The following is a 20,942-nucleotide window of genomic DNA, read 5'->3' as shown; positions in this document are numbered from 1 at the left end:
TTGCACACTGCCGCCGAATATTGCGTCCGTATAAAGGTTTTCGGACCGGGGTCGATTTTACGTGGTCTTTCACCCTTTGAGCAGTGCTGTGTCCTTCCAGACCAACATGATCTCCATATATGGTTATCCAGGGTTAGATGGGGTCAACGTCGTGATCTTCATATATGGAGAGATGGCCATACAGTATATGGTGGCGTGACTTGTCACAAGGCGTGACCATTATATGGAGGCGTGATGTCACGAGGCGTGACCATATATGGAGGCGTGATGTCACGAGGCGTGACCATATATGGAGGCGTGGTGTCACGAGGCGTGACCATATGTGGAGGTGTGATGTCACGAGGCGTGACCATATATTGAGGCGTGATGTCACGAGGCGTGACCATATATGGAGGCGTGGTGTCACGAGGCGTGACCATATGTGGAGGTGTGATGTCACGAGGCGTGACCATAATGGAGGCATGACTAACTGACGGGAGATGCAGGTTTTCATCATAGTTAATTGCGACCTATGGATGAAAGCAGTCTGACAAGAAATGGGGAGAGAGATGAGGGGTAAGACACGTGGCAAAGGCCGTCAGGATCAGGAGTCGAACCTGCCGCACGCCGTCAGGCTGGCTCATCAGCCTAGGTGCCCAGACGGTTGAGTGTTTTAAGCATTGTGTTATATAGCAGACCAGCTCGTAGCACGGCACTCTAAATCGTACGCAGAATTGTGAAAACGTGGCACAAATCTTTGACTATATATCATTTCCCGCTTTTAACTCAAATCTTTGCTTCTGGACTGGAGGAGTCTCTGGAACAACATATTTAGAAATGGGGGTCTGCGGCCAAATATATATCATTCTGGGGGTCCTTGACATGAAAGAGTTTGAGCACCACTGATATAGAAACATAGGTTTTTCTGAAAACTGTCACGAAGACAATTACTTACTTACTTTACCTGGGTATTTCTAATTTTCAGTAAATATACTGTACTTTTTACTCCACTACATTAATTTGAAAACTTTAGTTACTTTGTAGTTATTGATTAGAACAGTGTAGATCTGCTATTTCCGAACATTTATTTTATTTATTTTTTACAAATTTAAAACCTGTGAAATGGGACATTCTGCATAATGACTACATTTGCACTTTTACTCAAGTACACTTTGAATTCCAGACTTCAGCTTGTAACATTACATTGCAGTATTGATACGTTTACCCAAGAAAATATGCGAGTACTTTTTCCACCACTGGGCAGGATCACCAGCACCAGGTTGGGGCTGATGTGAAAAGAACTGGTCCATTTCATCAGATCCAGATAGAACATAACGTGTGAATGGCCTATTAAAGAGCATCCACCTTGTAGCCCTCTGCTCTGGCCTCGCTCTACGCTCACTGTCCACTCCCCGTCCAAGTCCCTCTCTCTCTGTCTAATACACTGACAGCCACGTGCACACACACACACACACACACACACACACACACACATGCACGCATGCACGCACGCACGCACGCACGCACACCCACACTGCACAGACAGACAGATGGACAGAAGGTCCAGTCATTATAGTGTCCAATTTCTGCACAAAAAACTACAACTATGTCATGCAGACTCTCTCTCTCACACACACACACACACGCACGCGCAAGTAAACGCACAAGCAGTGCAGTTGGTGGAAAACAGCACAGCTAGTCCAGCAATCTGTAAGGGATTAAGTGGCCACTTCACACAATCACCAAAGCTCTCTCTCTCTCGTGTGCGTGCCCGTGTGCGCACACACACACACACACACACACACACACACACACACACACACACACACACACACACACACACACACACACACACACACACACACACACACACACACACACACACACACACACACACACACACACACACACACACACACACACACACACACACACACACACACACGTTGTTGTTGAACGCGGCTTACAGTATATATGATTTTAATTGATATTGCATGAAAAAATCAAGTTAATCTGAGCAGGGAGAGAGAGAGAGAGAGAGAGAGAGATAAACTATTGTAGCAGACACTAAAGCATGTACAATTTGTTGATTTACCCTTTGTTTTGTTTTTTCATGGGAGGATTTGCCGACACATTTTGACCCAACAGGTCAAAGTGCTTATGCTATGCAGTGTGGAGTTGAGCTGCTATTAGGAGAGCATGGCTCATTTAATTATGCTGCACAGTTCATCACAGGGCACCCAAGAGCTCTCCATCTGCCTGCTACACTATTATCAAAAATCTAAATTTGCTGTCACAATTTTGATTTTAGTTTTAGTCGTAGTCTCTTGAATGGTTTTCATTTAGTTTTAGTCACATTTTAGTCACCTGGAATGCTTTAGTCTAGTTTTAGTCTACTAAATATTATAAGATTGTAGTCAACATACAGTTGATTTAGTCGGCAAAAACGTATTTTGGCGGGCAAAATACATTTTCACAACATACAATGTTGTGAGCTTGTAGATCTGCAATTTTCAGCATGCAACCAAGTGTAAAATGGGGGCCTAGTGGTCCAGGGCAGGCGCATGCCACATATAGGCTCTGGCCTGACAACGTGTCGCGTGTTCGAGTCCCGTTCATGTCGGCCTTTGCTGCATGTCTCTGCCCTTCTCTCACTCCCGTCTTCACTGTAACTATAAATAAAGGCACAAAATCTTTAGTGTAAAATGACTTATACTGGATCTCTTGTACACTTTGTTCCTTCCTAACATTTTAGTCTAGTTTTTAATTGTTGACGAAATTGTCAATATATTTAGTCTTAGATTTAGTCATCATAGTTTAGTCTTCATTTTGTTTCCATTTTGTTTTTGTACCCCAGACCAGATGTTGACCAACACTGCCATATTAATGTGCTCACCAATACAGTTGAAAAAGGCTTCCTTCTTGCACTGGCTGGAGCAGCCGTCCCCGTTCATGGAGTTCATGTCGTCACACTCCTCCCTGGAACTGTAGAATGCAACGCAGGTGAAACCCAGCAGTCTGTATACACTGACCACACTAAAGGAATAATACTCATTAATCATGGGCCGAGCCTCCTTCATAGGGCCAGGCATTCTCTCTGAAGATGATTTATTAACTTATATTGCGGGTGTGTGTGTGCGTGTGCGTGTGCGTGTGCGTGTGTGTGTGTGTGTGTGTGTGTGTGTTCTAACGCTATATTCTTCCTAGAGATTCTGATTTTAGGCTCAGCGTTCATTAGAGTGTAAGAGCAGTGGTTTTCAACCATTTTTGTATCATGGCCCATTATGTATTGTGTATTTGAGCCACGGACCAATTGATGACATATTTTGTTGTAGTTAAATAAGGTTTTTGTCCACAATTCCATGCTGTATTGATGTTGGTAGCATTAGGAGAGATAACAGGCAAACGTTGATCAAAATACCAATACAGTCTCTAATTTTGTAGACTTCGTGTAGATTAAGTAATGCAGATGTTTAACAATAATTTAACCCCATTTGGTTTCATTTTAAATGCTCTCAAGAGTTAAAGATCTAATAAGGGTCCATTTGGTTACCAACTCTCCATCATTTAGCTGGGGGACCACCTGGAACCCCAATGGTGGTAGTTGGGTTATAGAGGTTCGCCTCAGTAGAGCAAGGCAAGGCTGGGTTATAGAGGTTCGCCTCAGTAGAGCACGGCAAGGCTGGGTTATAGAGGTTCGCCTCAGTGGAGCAAGGCAAGGCGCGTGCACAAGTCTTACCTCTGTATGCGGCCGTCCCCGCAGTAAGGCGCTCCCAGCTCATGGACGAGCGGTGGGGACGGTTCACTCTCGCTCTGTCTGGAGAGGGTCTGCACCTGGTAGGTGTACACCACGTGAGGCAACACGTCCCTGTGGACACAGAGAGAGAGAGATGATTCTACTGGATCGTTGCTGTCGGGGACAAAGGCTTTTCTTCTTGTTGTTGTTGAATCAGAGACCAGGTAAGATTCTTTTGAAAAACGTATCAGGACCCACCCCCAAACAAAAGCAGGGAAAGCAGCAGCTAGTTGCTAAAACCGCCTGACGGCATGTTGCGGGTTCAAGTGTCACTCCTCATATCTCTCTCCCCATTTCCTGTCAGTCTTCTAACTCCACCAAAAATATCATAAAAAGGTAGAAGCTCCACAAGCTCGAGCTCGTCGACCTGTTACTTTTGCCGTTTTGGAATTTGAATCCTGAAAAGCACCAGTTCTTTTTATTTTTATTTCAAGGACCCCCATAACATTCAGACCTGTAACACCGGGGCTCCACGGGGCGCGTCAGCGTCGCGTCTCCGTCACCGTATGTTCCCTTTTTAATCAATGAAGGGTGACTCCACTGCCCGCGTTTCGTCGCGTCTCCGTCACCATTAAAATTGCCCCGGTTGAGTTTATGAGTTTTCAAACGGTTCAGGCCATGACCCCCCAAAATAATCATGCTTGTACTGGGGATCCCCCAAACTACTTTTTACTGTTTCTCCCAGCAGATGTCTGCTCAGACGGCTCTGCATGATGAGCACATGAGGGAGCTGTTCAGGGGTTAAGTGTCTTGCTCAGGGACACTTCCAGTGTAGAGTGGGCAGGCCGAGGGTCAAACCGACGACCTTAGCATTCCCAGACGGCCGCCCACAAAAGCCTGACTATGCGTGCATGCGTGTCTGTATTAGTACTTGTGAGGACAACGACATAGTCCGGTAGCCGGGGGTGTGGACAAATGTGGGAAATTGGGCACATTTGGACACACAAAATCTTGCCTTATATAGGTTGTTAATGGTATGGCCACATACATCCCCTATAAAGAACATTGCTCAATACCGATAGCCGGTCAGCAAGTGGATTCATGAATGTAGTATATAGACAATATTTTAGGCCAATAAAAAACTATATACCAAATTTCCCACTTGTTGAAACCTGTTGGCTGCCAGACTAACATTTTTAGAACTGTGGTTACAAAACCTTTTAACTCCGGACTCAAAAGAAAAATGCCCAGGACCCCAAACTGGTGAAAATAGGCGATCTCGACGTCACTTTGTGCCACATTTTGAGCTTGCAGATCAGCTACTTTGGATGCTTTTGTGTGGCCTTGTAAGGAATCACGTAGGGCGTTAAATAACAAAAACACAAAAAGTTAGAATATGGAGATAATCTGCCCAACAGCGTCGATATACTGTCTCACTCTTTGTGGCTCTCTGTCTCTCTCTCTCACACACACACGCACTCATGGACTCACGCATGAGCGAGCGCGTTAGCATGACTGCCAAACGATCCCCATTCTCAGGGGCCTCCGTCGGCAGCAGCCATAGCATTTTCTCTATATCACGCGAGGTTCATCCAAGGCCAGCTCTCCCACTGTACCGCCTCTCCACTCCCACTCCCACTCTCACTACTCCCACTCCACTCTCACTCTCACTCTTACTTTCACTCTCACTCCACTCCATTACTCTCCACGTCTTTTTTCTTTTCCAGCCACAGTCGCAGCCATCAAATTGAGTAGGTGCTTGTGTTAATGTGCAGGGGAAGCCATAACGTTTAATGAGTGCTCAGACAAATCATTCAAATTAGCTGGCAAATTTAGTTGGTTGGTCAGGGCTGAGGGTGGGCCCTTTAAAGCATCAATCTAAAGCTGAGTTGCAGCTTCAAAGCCAGTGCAGTGCAGTGCACACTGGCTGCCAGGCGAACTGTACCTGCACACACAGGTGTTTTCACCCCTCAAGGCCTTCTGGCAGACATACTAGGGGTTGGAACATGCATCCAGCGAAGCCAAACCCAGTAGTCACTTTGAGTGGCACCACACAAAGCCACGGGTGAACATGTAGGACATTACTATTACTAACCCTACCCCAAAGTTAAATCCCAAACCTAAACATAACCGCAAGCAAACTTCGCAAAAAATAGTTGTTTGCGGTGGACACAAAAATTATGGCTTGAGCAGGATTCGAACCCACTCAACCCATATGGATTGAAAGTCTATTGCCTAACAAGCCATGCTACGAGCTGGCTGCTGGAATGCTTTTCTGGAGTCTACTAGATTATAACATGCCCAACTCATGTAAAAGAGTTGGGCAGCTGCACCTGCACACGTCGTCTCATAACCAGTGCTGTCTCCGAACCAGTGCTGATCGGAACGAGCCATCAAATTGAGTAGGTGCTTGTGTTAATGTGCAGGGGAAGCCATAACGTTTAATGAGTGCTCAGACAAATCATTCAAAAAATATGTAGTTGGTTGGTCAGGGCTGAGGGTGGGCCCTTTAAAGCATCAATCTAACTTCAAAGCCAGTGCAGTGCACACTGGCTGCCAGGCGAGCCGCACCTGCACACGCGGGTGTTTTCACCCCTCAGAGGCGGGATCAACGCGATACTGATGACATAGTGAAGCTGTGCCACAGCGCACGTGTAAACACAACCTAACAAGACTACAACTCGAAATTATTATGGCGATATCAGATTTTTGTCCCGCTGCTTCGGGTTCATCGTTTCTGCGTGAGAGAGACCAGATGGAAGCAGGAGGAGGAACTCACTACTGCCACCATCTGGCAGAGTCAGGTTAGCAGTATAGAGCAGTGGTTCCCAAACGTTTCAACCTGTGACCCATAACAGAAATTAGATATTTGTCACGTTGCGAGCTTGTAGATCAGCTAATTTCACTACTTCTTAAAAAATTGTTCTAATTTATGGAATTTCTTAAATTTTCTCTTTCATTTCTTAATGACATTACTGGAAAGAAAATTGGATTTTGTTATTAATTCATGAAAAGTTTAGCTTTTTTCAGAATGTTTTTTAGAAAATGTTTTGAAATAATATTAAAAAACTAATGTAGGAAACAAAAACTAAGGGGACCAATGTGTCCACAACCCACAAATGGGTCTCTCCCAAGACACATCACCCACCCAGGAGTAATGGAGAGTTGTTCAGCACGTTGTGCTCTTTTTTAGCACCAGGCGTCAAAACAGGGCCCTCCCTCAGAGGCCAATTACCCTGCTGTCGTTTAGGTGTCCATGTGCCATCAACATCACTGATGTGATTCCACACTTGTAAGTCACAACTTGCAAATTGTAATGCAAGTGCAATGTCTCCTTTCACTGTACCACACGCACACACACACACACACACACACACACACACACACACACACACACACACACACACACACACACACACACACACACACACAGAGAGAGAGAGAAAGCTGTGCAGTCTCCAGTGGTGGTAGTACCTTGCAAGAAAAAGGGAAAAAGAAGTGTCAAAAGATTTACAGCAGGAAAGACCTTTTTACGTGGTGGTTCTGACTATGTTCCATGCCTTTCATTTCCCTCCCCTCTCCTCGTCCCTCTCCTCTCTTTTCCTTCCCTAGAATCCATCGTGCAGGTCACCGGCGTTCACACTCCCCCGCAAGACGAAAGACGAAGGTACACCGGGTTCAAGTTGGCAAGCAGCCACAACTGCATATATAAAAAGCTTCTGCTACCAAAAAACAACTCAGGTAACAATGGAATTCCGCTCGGTTCAAAACGAGCATCTATGACAGGCCGGGGGGTGGATGGAGGGGGTGTTGGGTTTATACTATCAACACAGGAAGTTCGATGTGACATACTACCACTACTCTGTTCTATAACTGGGTTCTGTTTCTGCAGTCTTGGCACACAGGGGGCTGGCGAAGACTCTCTGGGACGTGCTCAAATCGTCTCCCCCCCTGTTAATTGAATTAGTTTAGCCACTGGAAAAGACAAGCTGAGAGAGACACGATCCTGGAGAGGGGAGCAGCAGAGAGACAGACGAGAGACAGAGAGAGAGAGAGAAATGAGGTCCCCTGCAGCAAAACTAGTTAATACTACGCCTCACAATCATTTTAACCACGTCTTAGACCATATATTCAATTTTTTTAGGATTTTCTTAAAAAATCCTTGAATGGGTGAAAAGTTGCTTCTGGAGGTCACAACGTGTTTTTATTTATTTATTCATCAAATCACGTATCCTTCTGGGGGGTATATGAACCGCTAGCTGTATGGATGAACTGAAAGCGAGTGATTGAGTGAGTGATAGAGAGTGATGGAGAGAGAGAGAGAGAGAGAGAGAGAGAGAGAGAGAGAGAGAGAGAGAGAGAGAGAGAGAGCAGAAGATGGGGGATCATTTCATGGCGGTGTGAGTTAACCCATTTTGGACTGAGGTCGATAAAAAAAAGGCTTCTAAATCCTAACATTTTTCTGAAAAACCCATGTTTCTATGTCAGTGGTGCTCAACCTTTTTCATGTCAAGTCATGTCAGAATTATCTCTATTGGGCCATGGACCCCCATCTCAAAATATGTAGTTCCAGGGACCCCACAAAAGCAAATATTTTAGTTAAAAATGTTCGCTCTGAAATATATATTCAATGATCTGTGACACATTTTCACGAATTTTCTAAAATAGCAAACGTGCAAGCTCGTAGCGCACCATTCGGTGGCGCGCTATGAGCTTGTAGATCTGCTATTTTTCAATAGATAAATTATAACATAATTTTGAAAACACCAAAAGGGGTTCCCGCCCAAATGGGTTAAGTGGGGTAAAGGTAGTGATAAGACAATGTTCCCACTGTGTGCAGCACGCCAGTCATTCTCCACAGCGTCCATCTTTCATTTCAACCTCCCCAGTCTCATATACAGTAGACCACAGACCTCCCATTTGATACCATGTTTTTTTTAATCTACACGGTAACGTCCTCCTCAATGTCAACAGAGTTCATTTGGTTCCATGTTGTACACTCTCTGAGTTACAGAATACAGATCAGTAAGGGTCCATTTGGTTCCATGTTGTACACTCTCTGAGTTACAGAATACAGATCAGTAAGGGTCCATTTGGTTCCTAACTATCCATCACTTAGCATATGACTCGTGATGCAAACAGAGCATAAACAAATACAAAAAATTTGATACGTTTTCAATCATTTGCTGCTTGGTTAAGATAAAAGAAACAATAATAATAATAATAATAATTAGAAATATGAATTTGTCTGAAAAATAATCGTGAGAAATCGTATTGCGAACCTATTATTGTAATTTCAATGCAATTGTATTGTGAGTCGAGTCAATCTGGCCTGTACCTTACCATACTGTCAGTCAGTCAATCAATCAATCAATCACTGTGTGGGGCAATTCCTGAACAACTCTTCTCAAGACTCTCGGACCATTATATTTTACTTGCACTAAGTATTAAGTGAACTGGATGATGGATGATAAATAATAATTCTTCTGACCCAAATTGACAAAAAATCTAAATGTTAGTACAGCTAAATGTTAATACAGCAGTGCATCGATATTCAAAAGAAAGTGTAGCCTACTATGTTCATTTTTACTTTTGAATACTTGACTATTGACATCATATACTTTGTCCACCTCTTCTATACCCTTGTGGACGACCCTAAAGGAACACAGACCTTCTTTATAGTGGCTTTTCTCTCTCTATCTCCCCCCTCTCTCTCCCCCCCTCTCCCTCTCTCCCTCTCTCTCTCACATTACAGTACAGAGCGATGCGTATTTTGATTAATAGTGTGCCGTGATGGACGTTGAGGGCCCTCCAGGGCCCCTTAAAGTGGCCTCTCCACTTTGAGCTCAGACTAACGGTCACAAAGGGAGTCGGCCGGGCCGGGCCCAAAGCTTCCATTCAGATAGTATAGGGCTTTTGTGAGTGCGCCCTGAGCCCCCCCGTTTTGACACTGAATCAGACTCAAAGTCAAAAGTTCAGAGGCCATCAAGATCAAAGGCATTACCTTTATAAAAGACCACATTTTGAAAAATTGCCCCAGATGTTCCCATGCTGATACAATAAAAAAGGAAAAAAAAAGTGACAATATCGCCAATGCAGAAGGGCCCTGTCTTGCGCGATGCCTTACCCCTCATGGCTAACCCTGTTTAGGCATTTTACTGGTTTGTTTAATAATAATAATGAACACAGCAATAATAACTGCACAATAATTAGCGATTTGGAATTTTGGATTATAATTTCAAGTCTATGCAAGTAGATCTTCATACCATAGTGAAAATAAGGGAATCCAGTGGCTTTCTCGAACATCGAACTATGGAGAGGCTTTGAAATGCAGTAATGCCAAGTTCTATTCTGCCAGGAGTAAATGGGCTAAACACGCCGGTATGGTACTTCAAGCATCATGCATGGAAGTCAACTCAGCTGGCTCATAGATTCACGCTCAAACGTATACTCTGTTCTCTCACTCAATACCAAGCTCAACATCTACAACCCCAACGTTGAATTGGTACTGCCGTGTGGATGTGAAAGTTGGGAGGACCACCAGTAATGTCAGCGATAAACTGCAGACCTTGATGAACCACTGTCTAAAAATACATGTCCTCTGGATCGGGGGTGCTTAAAAGGTAGATTGCGATCTACCAGTAGATCACAAAGGCTGTGCAGGTAGACTGCATGATACATTCTGAAGAAGACTCTGTGTTGAAACGTTAATCTACAGTATATTATACAACAGGTCGTTTCGAGGAATAAATCTGATTGTATTGGTTGAAGTAGCCATCTAGCCGTGCTTCAAACGAGTATAATGGAACGCCCAATCACAACATAAAAAGAAAAAAATCAACAGTGCTATCCTACTCCCAGAGTGGAGCCGACTGGGTTGCCACCTTAGTGATTTTCTTGGAACATTTTTGATCATAGTGGTTAGGCCACTCATTATTATAATTTTTTTTTTTTGTGAATATCTTGGTTATAATGAAATTTAGTTGATGTGTCACATGCGGAAACTAGTAGGTCTTTTTCAGCTTATAAATATGCCACTCATCCTCCAGCGCGGCAAACGTGTCGCGTGATAAGTTTTCATCATGGCTGCTTCCATCTCCCGTGCGTTCCTAGACATTCTTTTACGAGGCCCCCGTCAAAGAATGGAGGCTTTATCTCTGCCATGCTCTGAAAGTCAGGCATAAGGCAACCCGTAATATGCCTTTTCAAAAGGTGTTTTTGATAGCGGCGGCTGATTACGCGCGGAAGTGTGGGTGAATGTGAGTGCTTGTAAAGTGAGAGAGGGAGAGGGAAGTGCATTGTTGTGCCGCCAATGTGTGCCGTGGTGGGCGCCGGGCCGGCCAATCACATGCCATTCTGTGTGTGTACTGTGTACTGTATACTACTTATACCATAAAGAAATAGATATTGTGACCATTTTCCCGGTCCTCCCTCACAAGAGAAATGGTTGTTTTGTGGTTATACTTTTGATTTAGGTCACGCATGCGCGCACACACACACACACACACACACACACACACACACACACACACACACACACACACACACACACACACACACACACACACACACACACACACACACACACACACACACACACACACACACACACACACACACACACACACACACACACACACACACACACACACACACACCTAGAAGAGCTTGCACTTTGGCTATTTTGGGTGGGAAACGCCAGCGGGCAAATAACCTAAGGCTTTTGGGTGAGTGTAAAATGTTGATTGGTGTGTGTGTGTGTGTGTGTGTGTGTGTGTGTGTGTGTGTGTGTGTGTGTGTGTGTGTGTGTGTGTGTGCACACGCTCGTGTGAGTGAGTGAGTGAGTGAGTGAGTGAGTGAGTGAGTGAGTGTGTGTGTGTGTGTGTGTGTGTGTGTGTGCACACGCTCGTGTGAGTGAGTGAGTGAGTGAGTGAGTGTGTGTGTGTGTGTGTGTGTGTGTGTGTGTGTGTGTGTGTGTGTGTGTGGCCGCAGACAAACACACAGGCATGTGCAGTGATCGGAGCGCTGCGCATGCACACACATATGCATATGTTTCCGTTCTGTAGCTGCTAGCTTGCTTGTTGTTCTTGGCGAAGAGTCCCGCAGATGAGAGGCCCAGATAAATCTAAGGAAGTTGACGAAAATGCTTAGATTAGGCCCGCAAGAACAACAAATACGAGCGATACACATTTTGTCAGGGTGACAGCTGACATGCATTTGAGGTTTCTACGTGAGTATAGGTTCATGGCTGTTTCATATAAATGAGACCACTCAAAACGCAACACACTGAGACCTTTGAATTGGAATCTTCAATGGCGCATGCATGCGTGCATCGACGGGGAAGCTTATGGGGAAGTTGTTCCATTAAAACCGGGAAGGCAGCTGTGTCGCTTTGTGACACACTGCGAGCTTGTACATTTGCATTTTTTCATCTTCAAAGTGTGAGTAGGCTACTACTGATTTGGAGGGGCATTTGTGGAATCGGCCCCTAAAAATGCCTTTTAAATCCTGACCTAAGTTTTCTGAAAAGCTTCAAATATGTATTAAAAAAATTACAAAACTTTTATGTTTGGGTTCCCATCTTGACGGGTAAAAACCCAACAAGGGGTTCCCATCCTAAATGGGTTAATGTGTTATTCAGCCATTGTATACGGCACATTTGACACGTCTGAACAGCAGGCCACATAAGTCAGACTCAAGAGCTTCTGGAGTTATTGTTATTGGTGACAGAGCAAACCATAGAACTGTCTAGAGTAGACAAACGGTCATGTTAAACAAACAGATAATCAGCTAAGCAAACAACCAGCCAACCAAACAAACAAATACACAAATACACAACTAAGGTTAGTTTGTTTTCCGCTTCCCAAGCTGTAGGATGGCTTCGTGATTATCTAATGCAGCCATTCCCAACCTTTCCTGGAGGAGCGCCCCTGAAAGCGTTTGCGGCCCACCCATCTGTGAGCTTGCGTATATCTGCTATTTTTGGGGACCTATGGGGTTTTCACGCACATAGAGATGATATTCTAAATTAACAATACTTGCGCTGCTACCAAAGTGCATTCTGTTTTTTTTTCTTTTAGGACCAGGGCCAATTTATCTGGGAGAGAGAAAAACCCTGGGAAATCACGGGCCGTCCCGAGGATTCCAAGAAGAGGGGAGTGCTGCAGAAGACATCCCAGGAACTATACTAACCGTTGCCCCATTCCCTCGCTCTGTCTGCCCTTCATGTAGATATGGTTCATATTAGCAGGATTACACAAGGCTCACTCCTAATGCCTGCCTCCTTTACGGAGGGCAAGGTGAGATAGAGCGAGAGAGAGAAATAGAGAGAGACAGAGACAGAGAGAGAGAGAGAGAGAGAGAGAGAGAGAGAGAAGGAAATCCACCACTGAGTAATGTAGCCATGAAAAGGGATTTTTTTTAGGGGAAAAGGGCATTCCTGAAGTTAGATAGTTGGCCTGGGAACCCAAACACTCACAGATGTTTCAAGATATTGCTAGATTATGATGTTAAAAAAAACTACTGGTCAGTGGCCATAAAAAAACAAAATAGCATCCACCTCAAATTTGACACATTATTGCAATTGTGTCATCCCTAAGATTGTCAGCCTCAATGAAACAAAATGAGACTACACTACACATTTCAGTCTGAGGTTGAAAAGATAGTCAAACTCGCAGCCCTCCCTTCAAATTAAATATGAAAACCTTAACGTTCGCTTTCCAAAGCTAATTGTGCACACGGAGGCTATCGAAGACAATTACGGCTGGAACTCGGCGCTATTTCTCACAATTAGCCGGGAAGTGAACAAACACATACACCGCTGCCAAAGAAAGAACCCCCCCCCCCCACCACCACCACCACCACCACCACCACCACCAAAAAAAGAGAGAGAAAAACTCTAACTCAATGGAGCCAACCTGAGAAAAACAACTGTGTTTTTGCTCCCCTTTTTTTTCCTGAGGAGACGTGAGGCTGTCAGAGCTCTGTGGCAGCAGTGGACTTGACAGAGGAGCCAAGGAATGAGGTTGCGGGGGGCCGGGGGGGGGGGGGGGGGGGCAGGGGGGTTAGACTAACCAGGGGTTGGGACCCATTGAAGAAGGAGTAAAGGGGTTGTAATGGGTGATGGTGGTGGTGGTGGGTTTGGGTTGCTACCCCTCACCCTCCCGTTTGGCTGGGAGGTCCCATCACATCAGGGCGCTGAGATGAGCTTTGAAGCCCTGACAGCTTTGAAGGCAAGGTCAGGGAGAGGATTAGCCCGTGGGCCCTGGTGTCTCCCAAGGACCCGGGGGGGTGGGGGGGGGGGAGCCCGTGGGCCCTGGTGTCTCCCAAGGACCCAGGAGGGGGGGGAAGGGAGCCCGTGGGCCCTGGTGTCTCCCAAGGACCCGGGAGGTCAAGCCAGCCCCAGAACAACCCCTCTCTCTCTCTCTGCCGTCATCCCCTCTCTTCATCTCACCCTATACTCCATAATTTACCCTATCGTGGCTCTGACCTCGCGGCCCCCTTTGGCTGTCCCAAACAAACCACCACCCATGGATGAGGCCACGGGAGCCAGGAGTCCCCATCGCCCCCACCTCCCCACAATCCCCCTAATTCAGAAGCCCCCCCACCCCCCAGGCTCAGGTGAAGGCCAGTGGCCTGAAAGTGGGAGGTCACTTCGTGCCCCCCCTCTCTCTCCGCCGCCCCCCCCCCAACCGCACCACCCATTTTGTGGAGACGTTTGCGGACGAGTCGCTGAACCGTGACTGTCTGGTGAACTCACTGTGTGGTCAATCACAACACATGGAGTGGACGGACGGCACCCAGAGGGTCAACCACAACACGTCGCGTTGGCTTTGTGCTGTGGCCAAAACATCTGGGCGACCTCTGAACCGCCACTTCCGCCCTGTCAAAGACATGTTTGTTATGAGGTGAAGAGTGGGGTTATGAGTGTGATGAGGCAAGACATTAGACATTCTGAAGGAAAGCCCAAATCCGCACGCTAATCCTTCCAATGAGTGAGTGTGCGTGTGCGTGTGTGTGTGTGTGTGTGTGTGTGTGGACTTGAGGGGGTGCGCATGCTTATCCACTTGAACCCTATAGCATCCCTTTCTGGAGGGAACGTTCACAGAAGATGGCCACTCTGCAGGCTCGTTGTGAGCTTGTAGCTCAGCTATTTCGGGCAGATATTTGGTGTAGACGGGGAGGGTGAAAAAGAGCGGACCAAGCACCCACCGTGGGTGAAGTATACGTTTAAGTATAGAGTTTAACCTCTTAAGACCCCACATGTTGTACGTAGTATAGCTCAGGGCTGTTATCACTCTACATCAGTGGTTTTCAACCTCTTTCACATCCATAATTATTATCCATTCTTTTTATTTCTCAGCATTTGAGCCACGGACCACCACTTGATGACAGCTGCGACTGGCTATTTTCAAATGGCCAAAATGAAGTGGTTATTGCATGTTTTGTAATAATAACCAAAATTTACAAAGTCACTATAGGAACTAAGTAAAGTAGTAATATTAGTAATATTTGGATCCGATTTGGAGCCGAGTAGAAGTAAAAGTATTTGAAATGGGAAATACCTCAAAATGCTACTTAAGTAGGCCTACAGTACTTGAGTGAATGTAGCCTATACTTAATTTGCACCACTGCATTATGCTCCAGTCCTTCAACTCAAAGATGTCCCATTTGATCCTGGATGCCAGTGGTTTTCAACCAGTGGTCCGGGGACCACCAGTGGTCCTTGAGGTGGTCCCCAGCTAAATGCTGGAGAATTGGTAACCAACTGGAACCTTATAGATCTTTAACTCTTGAGAGCATAAAATGAAAGCAAATGGACCCATTTGGTTAAATGTTACGCTCTCAAGAGTTAAATTATTGTTTTAAACATCTAATAATAATAATAAAACTCTATTTGTATAGCACCTTTCATGACATGAAATGCAGCTCAAAGTGCTTTACAGAGCAATGGAGAAAAAAAAGAAAAGAAAAGCAAGGCATAAACATTAAAAAAACAAGAGCAGTAATGCAATACAGTGAGGACATCTGCATTACTTCCTTTACAAGAAGTCTACACAATTAGAGAATGTAGAAGAATTGTTATTTTGATTAGTTTGCCAAAAGTGAGGGATTGTGGACAAAATTGTATCCAACAACAAAGAAAATATTCTTTAGTTTTGGGTCTGAGAGGCTAAATCTCATCAAAATGGTGGTCCGTGGCTCAAATGCCGAATACATGATGGGCCTTGAAATGAAAAGGGTTGAAAGCCCCTGATGGATGCCATGCCCAGCCGTTGTGCTGCTGGGAGCTGACCTGACCCTGCCTGCCACTGTGGGAATGGGGTCAAACTGTTGGACACATCACACAGAGTCAGCCCAGCACCGCTGACCACCGCCACTGGAATGCAAACCCACCCACCAGTGGTGGGAAAAAACTACTCACATGTCTTTACTTAAGTAAAAGTATCAATACCTTAATGTAGAAATGCTCTCTTACTAAGTAAAAGTCTGGAATTCAAAATGTATCTAAGTATTGGCGTCAAAATGCACTTACCAAGAGTAAAAGTGCACTCATTATGCAGAATCTCTCATTTCAACCTTTTCAAATGTATTAAAAAAATCATTTGAAAATAGCAGATCTACGAGCTCACAATGTGTCTCATCGTGATGCATTGTGGGCTTGTAGATCGGCTATTTTCAAATGGTCAAAATGTATATTTAATTAGGCTGGAGTGGTTACTGTATGTTTTTTTTAAATAATCAAAATCTACAAAGTATCTAGTAGTAACGCTCCACTCAAATAAAGGTAGTGGAGTAAACGTACAATATTTGCCTCTGAGATGTAGTGGAGTAGAAGTAAAAGTACTGGAAATACTTAAGTAAAGTAGAAATACCTCAACATTGTACTTAACTACAGTACTTAAGTAAATGTACTTAGTTACTTTCCACCACGGACCACAGCCCATAGTGCTGCTAGCTAGCAACACAACCCAAACAAATACAGAGAGAATAAAAATAAAGCATTCATACTCCATAGCGTAATTTCCTTTCATAAATGTGAGACCGATTCAACCAGGTTTATATAAAAAGGTTAAGAGTGAAATAAGTGACGGCGCTACTGTAGCATATACAGTGTCGGAATAAGCATTCAATACTTTTATTTTATTTTATCAATACCACAATTTAAGAATACGCAGTCAACCATTTTTGCATTGTGGGCATTGTGGTATGTTTTGTGATATTGATCTAAATCTGCAAAGTAACTAGTAACTAATGCTGTCAAGTAATTTTAGTGAAGTGAAAAATAAATACATAAATAATATGGCCTCTTAGAATTAGATGTAGTGGAGAAGAAGCTAATCAAAAGACGGAAACACCCGGGTAACGTAAAAGTACCTCAAATAAAGTACAGTATGTGACTTTAGTCTTTCCACAACTGAGCATATAACGTATACAGTACATATACATACACACGCGTATCGTCTTTCTATCTTGCATGATATGCATGCTTGCCCTATCGCGTCTTATCAAGCACTTTTGCTTCTCACGTGAACCGTGCTGACATCGGCTAGATGGCACAACACACGGCAGCGCCACGGAGAGTGCGAGCTTTCTATAGTCAGCACATTCCGTGAAAGCAAAGCACTAAACTCTCACACAGGCCGTGTGCAGATAACGCCATCAACAACCCCGTTGTTTTGCCCTTGCTGCTTTGTGGAACAACGCAGATGGGACAGGGACAGGGACAGTGACAAAGTACACTTGCTTGAGTATATTGTCCTTAAATCAACCAAGACCTGAGGCCGATTCGACCAATGCCTTCTAAATCAGTCAACTTTTTCGTGCCGCAGACGGGGTGCATACTTAGTTTAGACTAGTCATTGGTTAGACATGGGTTAAGGTTAGGTTTAGGTGTGCTGCCCCGTGGGAGGTTAGGTTTAGGGTGAGGGTTTGAGATAGGTTGTAGTTGTAGGACTAATGACTGGTCTAACCGATGACTAGTCTAAACCAAAAACTGTCTAAACTAAGTACTGCACCCCCGCAGTGTATTTGGCCACCAAAAACTCAATTGGGCAATGCACTGATAAGGACATTAAAAATGAAAGCATCAAAGGTAGAAGATCTGCTACTTTTGCTCTTGTGACGCTGTAGTAGGAGCTCAAGTAGGGCAATTATTTATGAAAAAACACAAGAAGTTAAAATATGGCGATATACAGTAGCAACGCTGTACTATGACTACTGTACGATATACAGTAGCAACGCTGTACTATGACTACTGGGGTTTTGGAGTACTTTCCCACACCAGTATTGGTTCTGAAACCTTTTACACCAGGACCCAAACTAGTGAAAATGCTTTTTGAAATATTTATTTGAAAAATAATATGAATTAAAAACTGAATGTAGAAAACAAGACCCAGTGTTTGGGAACCACTAGTCCACACCACACCACACTGGACCTCCATGGAACACAAGAGGACGAAAACAAGTGTGGCGGTGCAGCGCGGGTTGACCCGTGCGACCGCAGGAAACGAATGTTGGGCAGCAGATAGACGCTGTAGGAGCAGCGTCTGCTCACCCACAACACTCTGGGGGGGCATTTAAAGCATTTATCAGGACATACCAAAAGCATATTTTTGTCAATGTTTTTCGGAGAGGAAATCTAACACCTCTTCTTGTCTTTTATGTCTTTATAGTCCCATAAACACATGGGAACGCACACTCGTTCGGCCAGACGAAAATAAACACTGTCCACAGTGGAAAACATCCAGCTTAAACCAGAGTAGAGCTCCCGATGCCAGAATTTTGAGTCCGATTCCACTTCCCCATTTTGGAGAGTCCCAAGCGAGCGATATTGATGGATATTGACCGATATTTTGTCCCAAAAAAAGGTGCCTCCCAAGTTGTGTGATGCCCGGGAATAGAACCTAGGTCTTCCGCATGGAAAGCATCTTAACATCTTAACCGCTAGGCTAAAGGGGAATTCCCCCTTGGCTGGGGGAGAAATTAGGCTTTTGGTAGGCAGAGAGTATGACATTCAAGTTAGATATTTCTCAAAATGTAAAACATATGTGGAAAAACAAATGCCTGGAGTTACAGTACTTCCTTGGCCCGCTGGCAGCATGCCAATGAAATTTGGCGCTGATCGGTCCAGTGGTTTATGAGATTAGCCCCGGACAAATAAACAAACAGACAGACAGACAGATATACATACATTACAGACAGACCCACTTGTATGTGTCTTCTGTCTTACAGAGCCACGCCATTTAAAAAAAGAAAGAAAATTGATTATGTTTGATTCATGAATTATGTATTTTTAAGTGAATTGTGTCAGATGCCGTTGCCTTAATACAAAATTGAAATAGATGGATCGATATCTAAACGCCTGCTATACCAACACACCTCCCTCGAATCGATGAAAAAAAGGGGGGGGCGGGGTCTGGTTACCTACCTGTCCGTATATCGTCGGGCGGAGTCCGTCAGGACCAGGCCGTGCGGGGCGTGCGTGAACGGCGGCCGGCGCAGCAGCCGGTAGCGCAGCGGCCGGCAGTGGCGGCACAGGGGGCAGTCGGGCCGCGACGCCAGCAGCGTGGCGTCGATTTCCAGGTGCTGCTCCATGGTGAAGAACTGCACACCGTACACCTCCTCCTGGAACACACCGGGACAGGACCATGTATGGACAGTGACATGTCACCATTATTACGTCAAGAATAGCTGCACCAACGATATTATCGCTATATTATGTGGTTCGGGCATCTGGTTAAGATGCCCCTCTCCCTATAGGGAGGTCCTCGAGGCACGTCCCGCTGGGAGGAGACCTCGGGGCAGACCAAGGCGCAGTTGGAGGAATCACATCGACTCACTGGCCTTGAAACGCCTCGGTTCACAACGTGTTGCATTGCAACGTGTTGTGAACTTGTAGATCTGCTATTTTGGGGCGAATCCTTTACAGGTCAATTTTATCAAGTATAGATGGCCTTTTGATAACCACTTCAAACCCCAGTATCCATGTTCTATGGGCAATGCCAAACATAGCAGATCTACAAGCTCACAACGTGTTGCGTTGTGACACATTGTGAGCTTGTAGATCTGCTATATTCCAAATATGTTTAGAAATTTTACTCATTTGCAAACTTGTGAAACGGGACATAATACATAACGAGTACTTTTGGTATTTTAAGTACATTTTGACAACATTTTTACTCAAGTACCTTTTGAATTCAGGACTTTCATACGTTCAGTACTTCTACATTGCATTATTGATACTTTTACTTAAATAAAAATTTACCCACCACTGCAATTATCGTCCCATATCCCAGTAACATGTCATTGTTCCAACCTCCCGTTAGTCTGACCGATTACTAACACTATCCCAAACCTCTTCCCCGGCCTCATAAGTCGCTAACCCTATCCTCAGTCTTAACCGGCCACGTAAGTCGCTAACCCTAACCTCAGTCTTAACTGGCCACGTAAGTCGCTAACCCTAACCTCAGTCTTAACCGGCCACGCAGGTCGCCAACCCTAACCTCAGTCTTAACCGGCCACACAGGTCGCCAACCCTGACCTCAGTCTTAACCGGCCACACAGGTCGCCAACCCTAACCTCAGTCTTAACCGGCCACGCAGGTCTCCAACCCTAACCTCAGTCTTAACCGGCCACACAGGTCGCCCACCCTAACCTCAGTCTTAACCGGCCACATAGTTCAGACTAACGGGATGTTGGTCGGACTTATGGGCAGCCCCCCCATATCCCTTACCTCCACGCCGTCCAGCCGTATGGTGAGCGGCGCGTCGCAGAACACGTTGCTGGGCCCCAGCGACAGGTTGTTGCCGCCCACCGTCAACAGCAGGATGTTGTGGATGGCGGGCAGCGCCAGCGTCTCCTCGGGGCTGAAGAAGGTCACCCAGACGGTGAGCGAGTCGGGCACCAGCGCGCGCGCAAACTCCAGCTGCAGCATGCAGCCCTGCAGCGGGCACTCCGAGAGGCCCACGACATCCTGCTCGATGCGCGAGTTGGGGCTCCAGGTGCGCACGCTGGGCTCGCACACCTGCTCCACGTCGGGCGGGCCTGTGGGCGGAGCCAGAGGAGGGAGGATGGTTATTATCAAAAATGTGACCGAGCCTTTGCATTTGTGGCATCTACCCTTTGGAATGATTTACCACCTTGCCTATGATGAGTCAGTCGATGAATTTAAAAAGCTGCTAAAGCACGTCACTTTGTGCCGCAAACGTCTGCTATTTTTAAACAT

At 45.3% G+C, this 20,942-nt stretch overlaps 1 protein-coding gene across 5 annotated transcripts in view; it reads right to left on the bottom strand.

The window, feature by feature from the left end:
- The window catches only part of pappaa (pregnancy-associated plasma protein A, pappalysin 1a), a 182,490-nt gene that overhangs the window by 112,319 nt on the left and 49,229 nt on the right, over positions 1 to 20,942 (bottom strand). For all 5 annotated transcript variants that reach the window (XM_083793928.1, XM_083793929.1, XM_083793930.1 and 2 more), the window contains exons 8-11: positions 20,451 to 20,761; positions 19,146 to 19,342; positions 3,719 to 3,847; positions 2,876 to 2,964 (exon numbers count right to left, since the gene is read on the bottom strand). In XM_083793928.1, coding sequence (XP_083650054.1) covers positions 2,876 to 2,964; positions 3,719 to 3,847; positions 19,146 to 19,342; positions 20,451 to 20,761 — 726 coding nt within the window. The remainder of the gene's footprint in view (positions 1 to 2,875; positions 2,965 to 3,718; positions 3,848 to 19,145; positions 19,343 to 20,450; positions 20,762 to 20,942) is intronic.

This window comes from Protomyctophum parallelum (assembly GCF_964188405.1).
Source record: "Protomyctophum parallelum genome assembly, chromosome: 21".
In the NCBI taxonomy this organism is placed as follows: Eukaryota; Metazoa; Chordata; class Actinopteri; order Myctophiformes; family Myctophidae; genus Protomyctophum; species Protomyctophum parallelum.
Note: the sequence above shows the minus strand (reverse complement) of the source record. Positions and strands in the feature narration are given on the sequence as shown.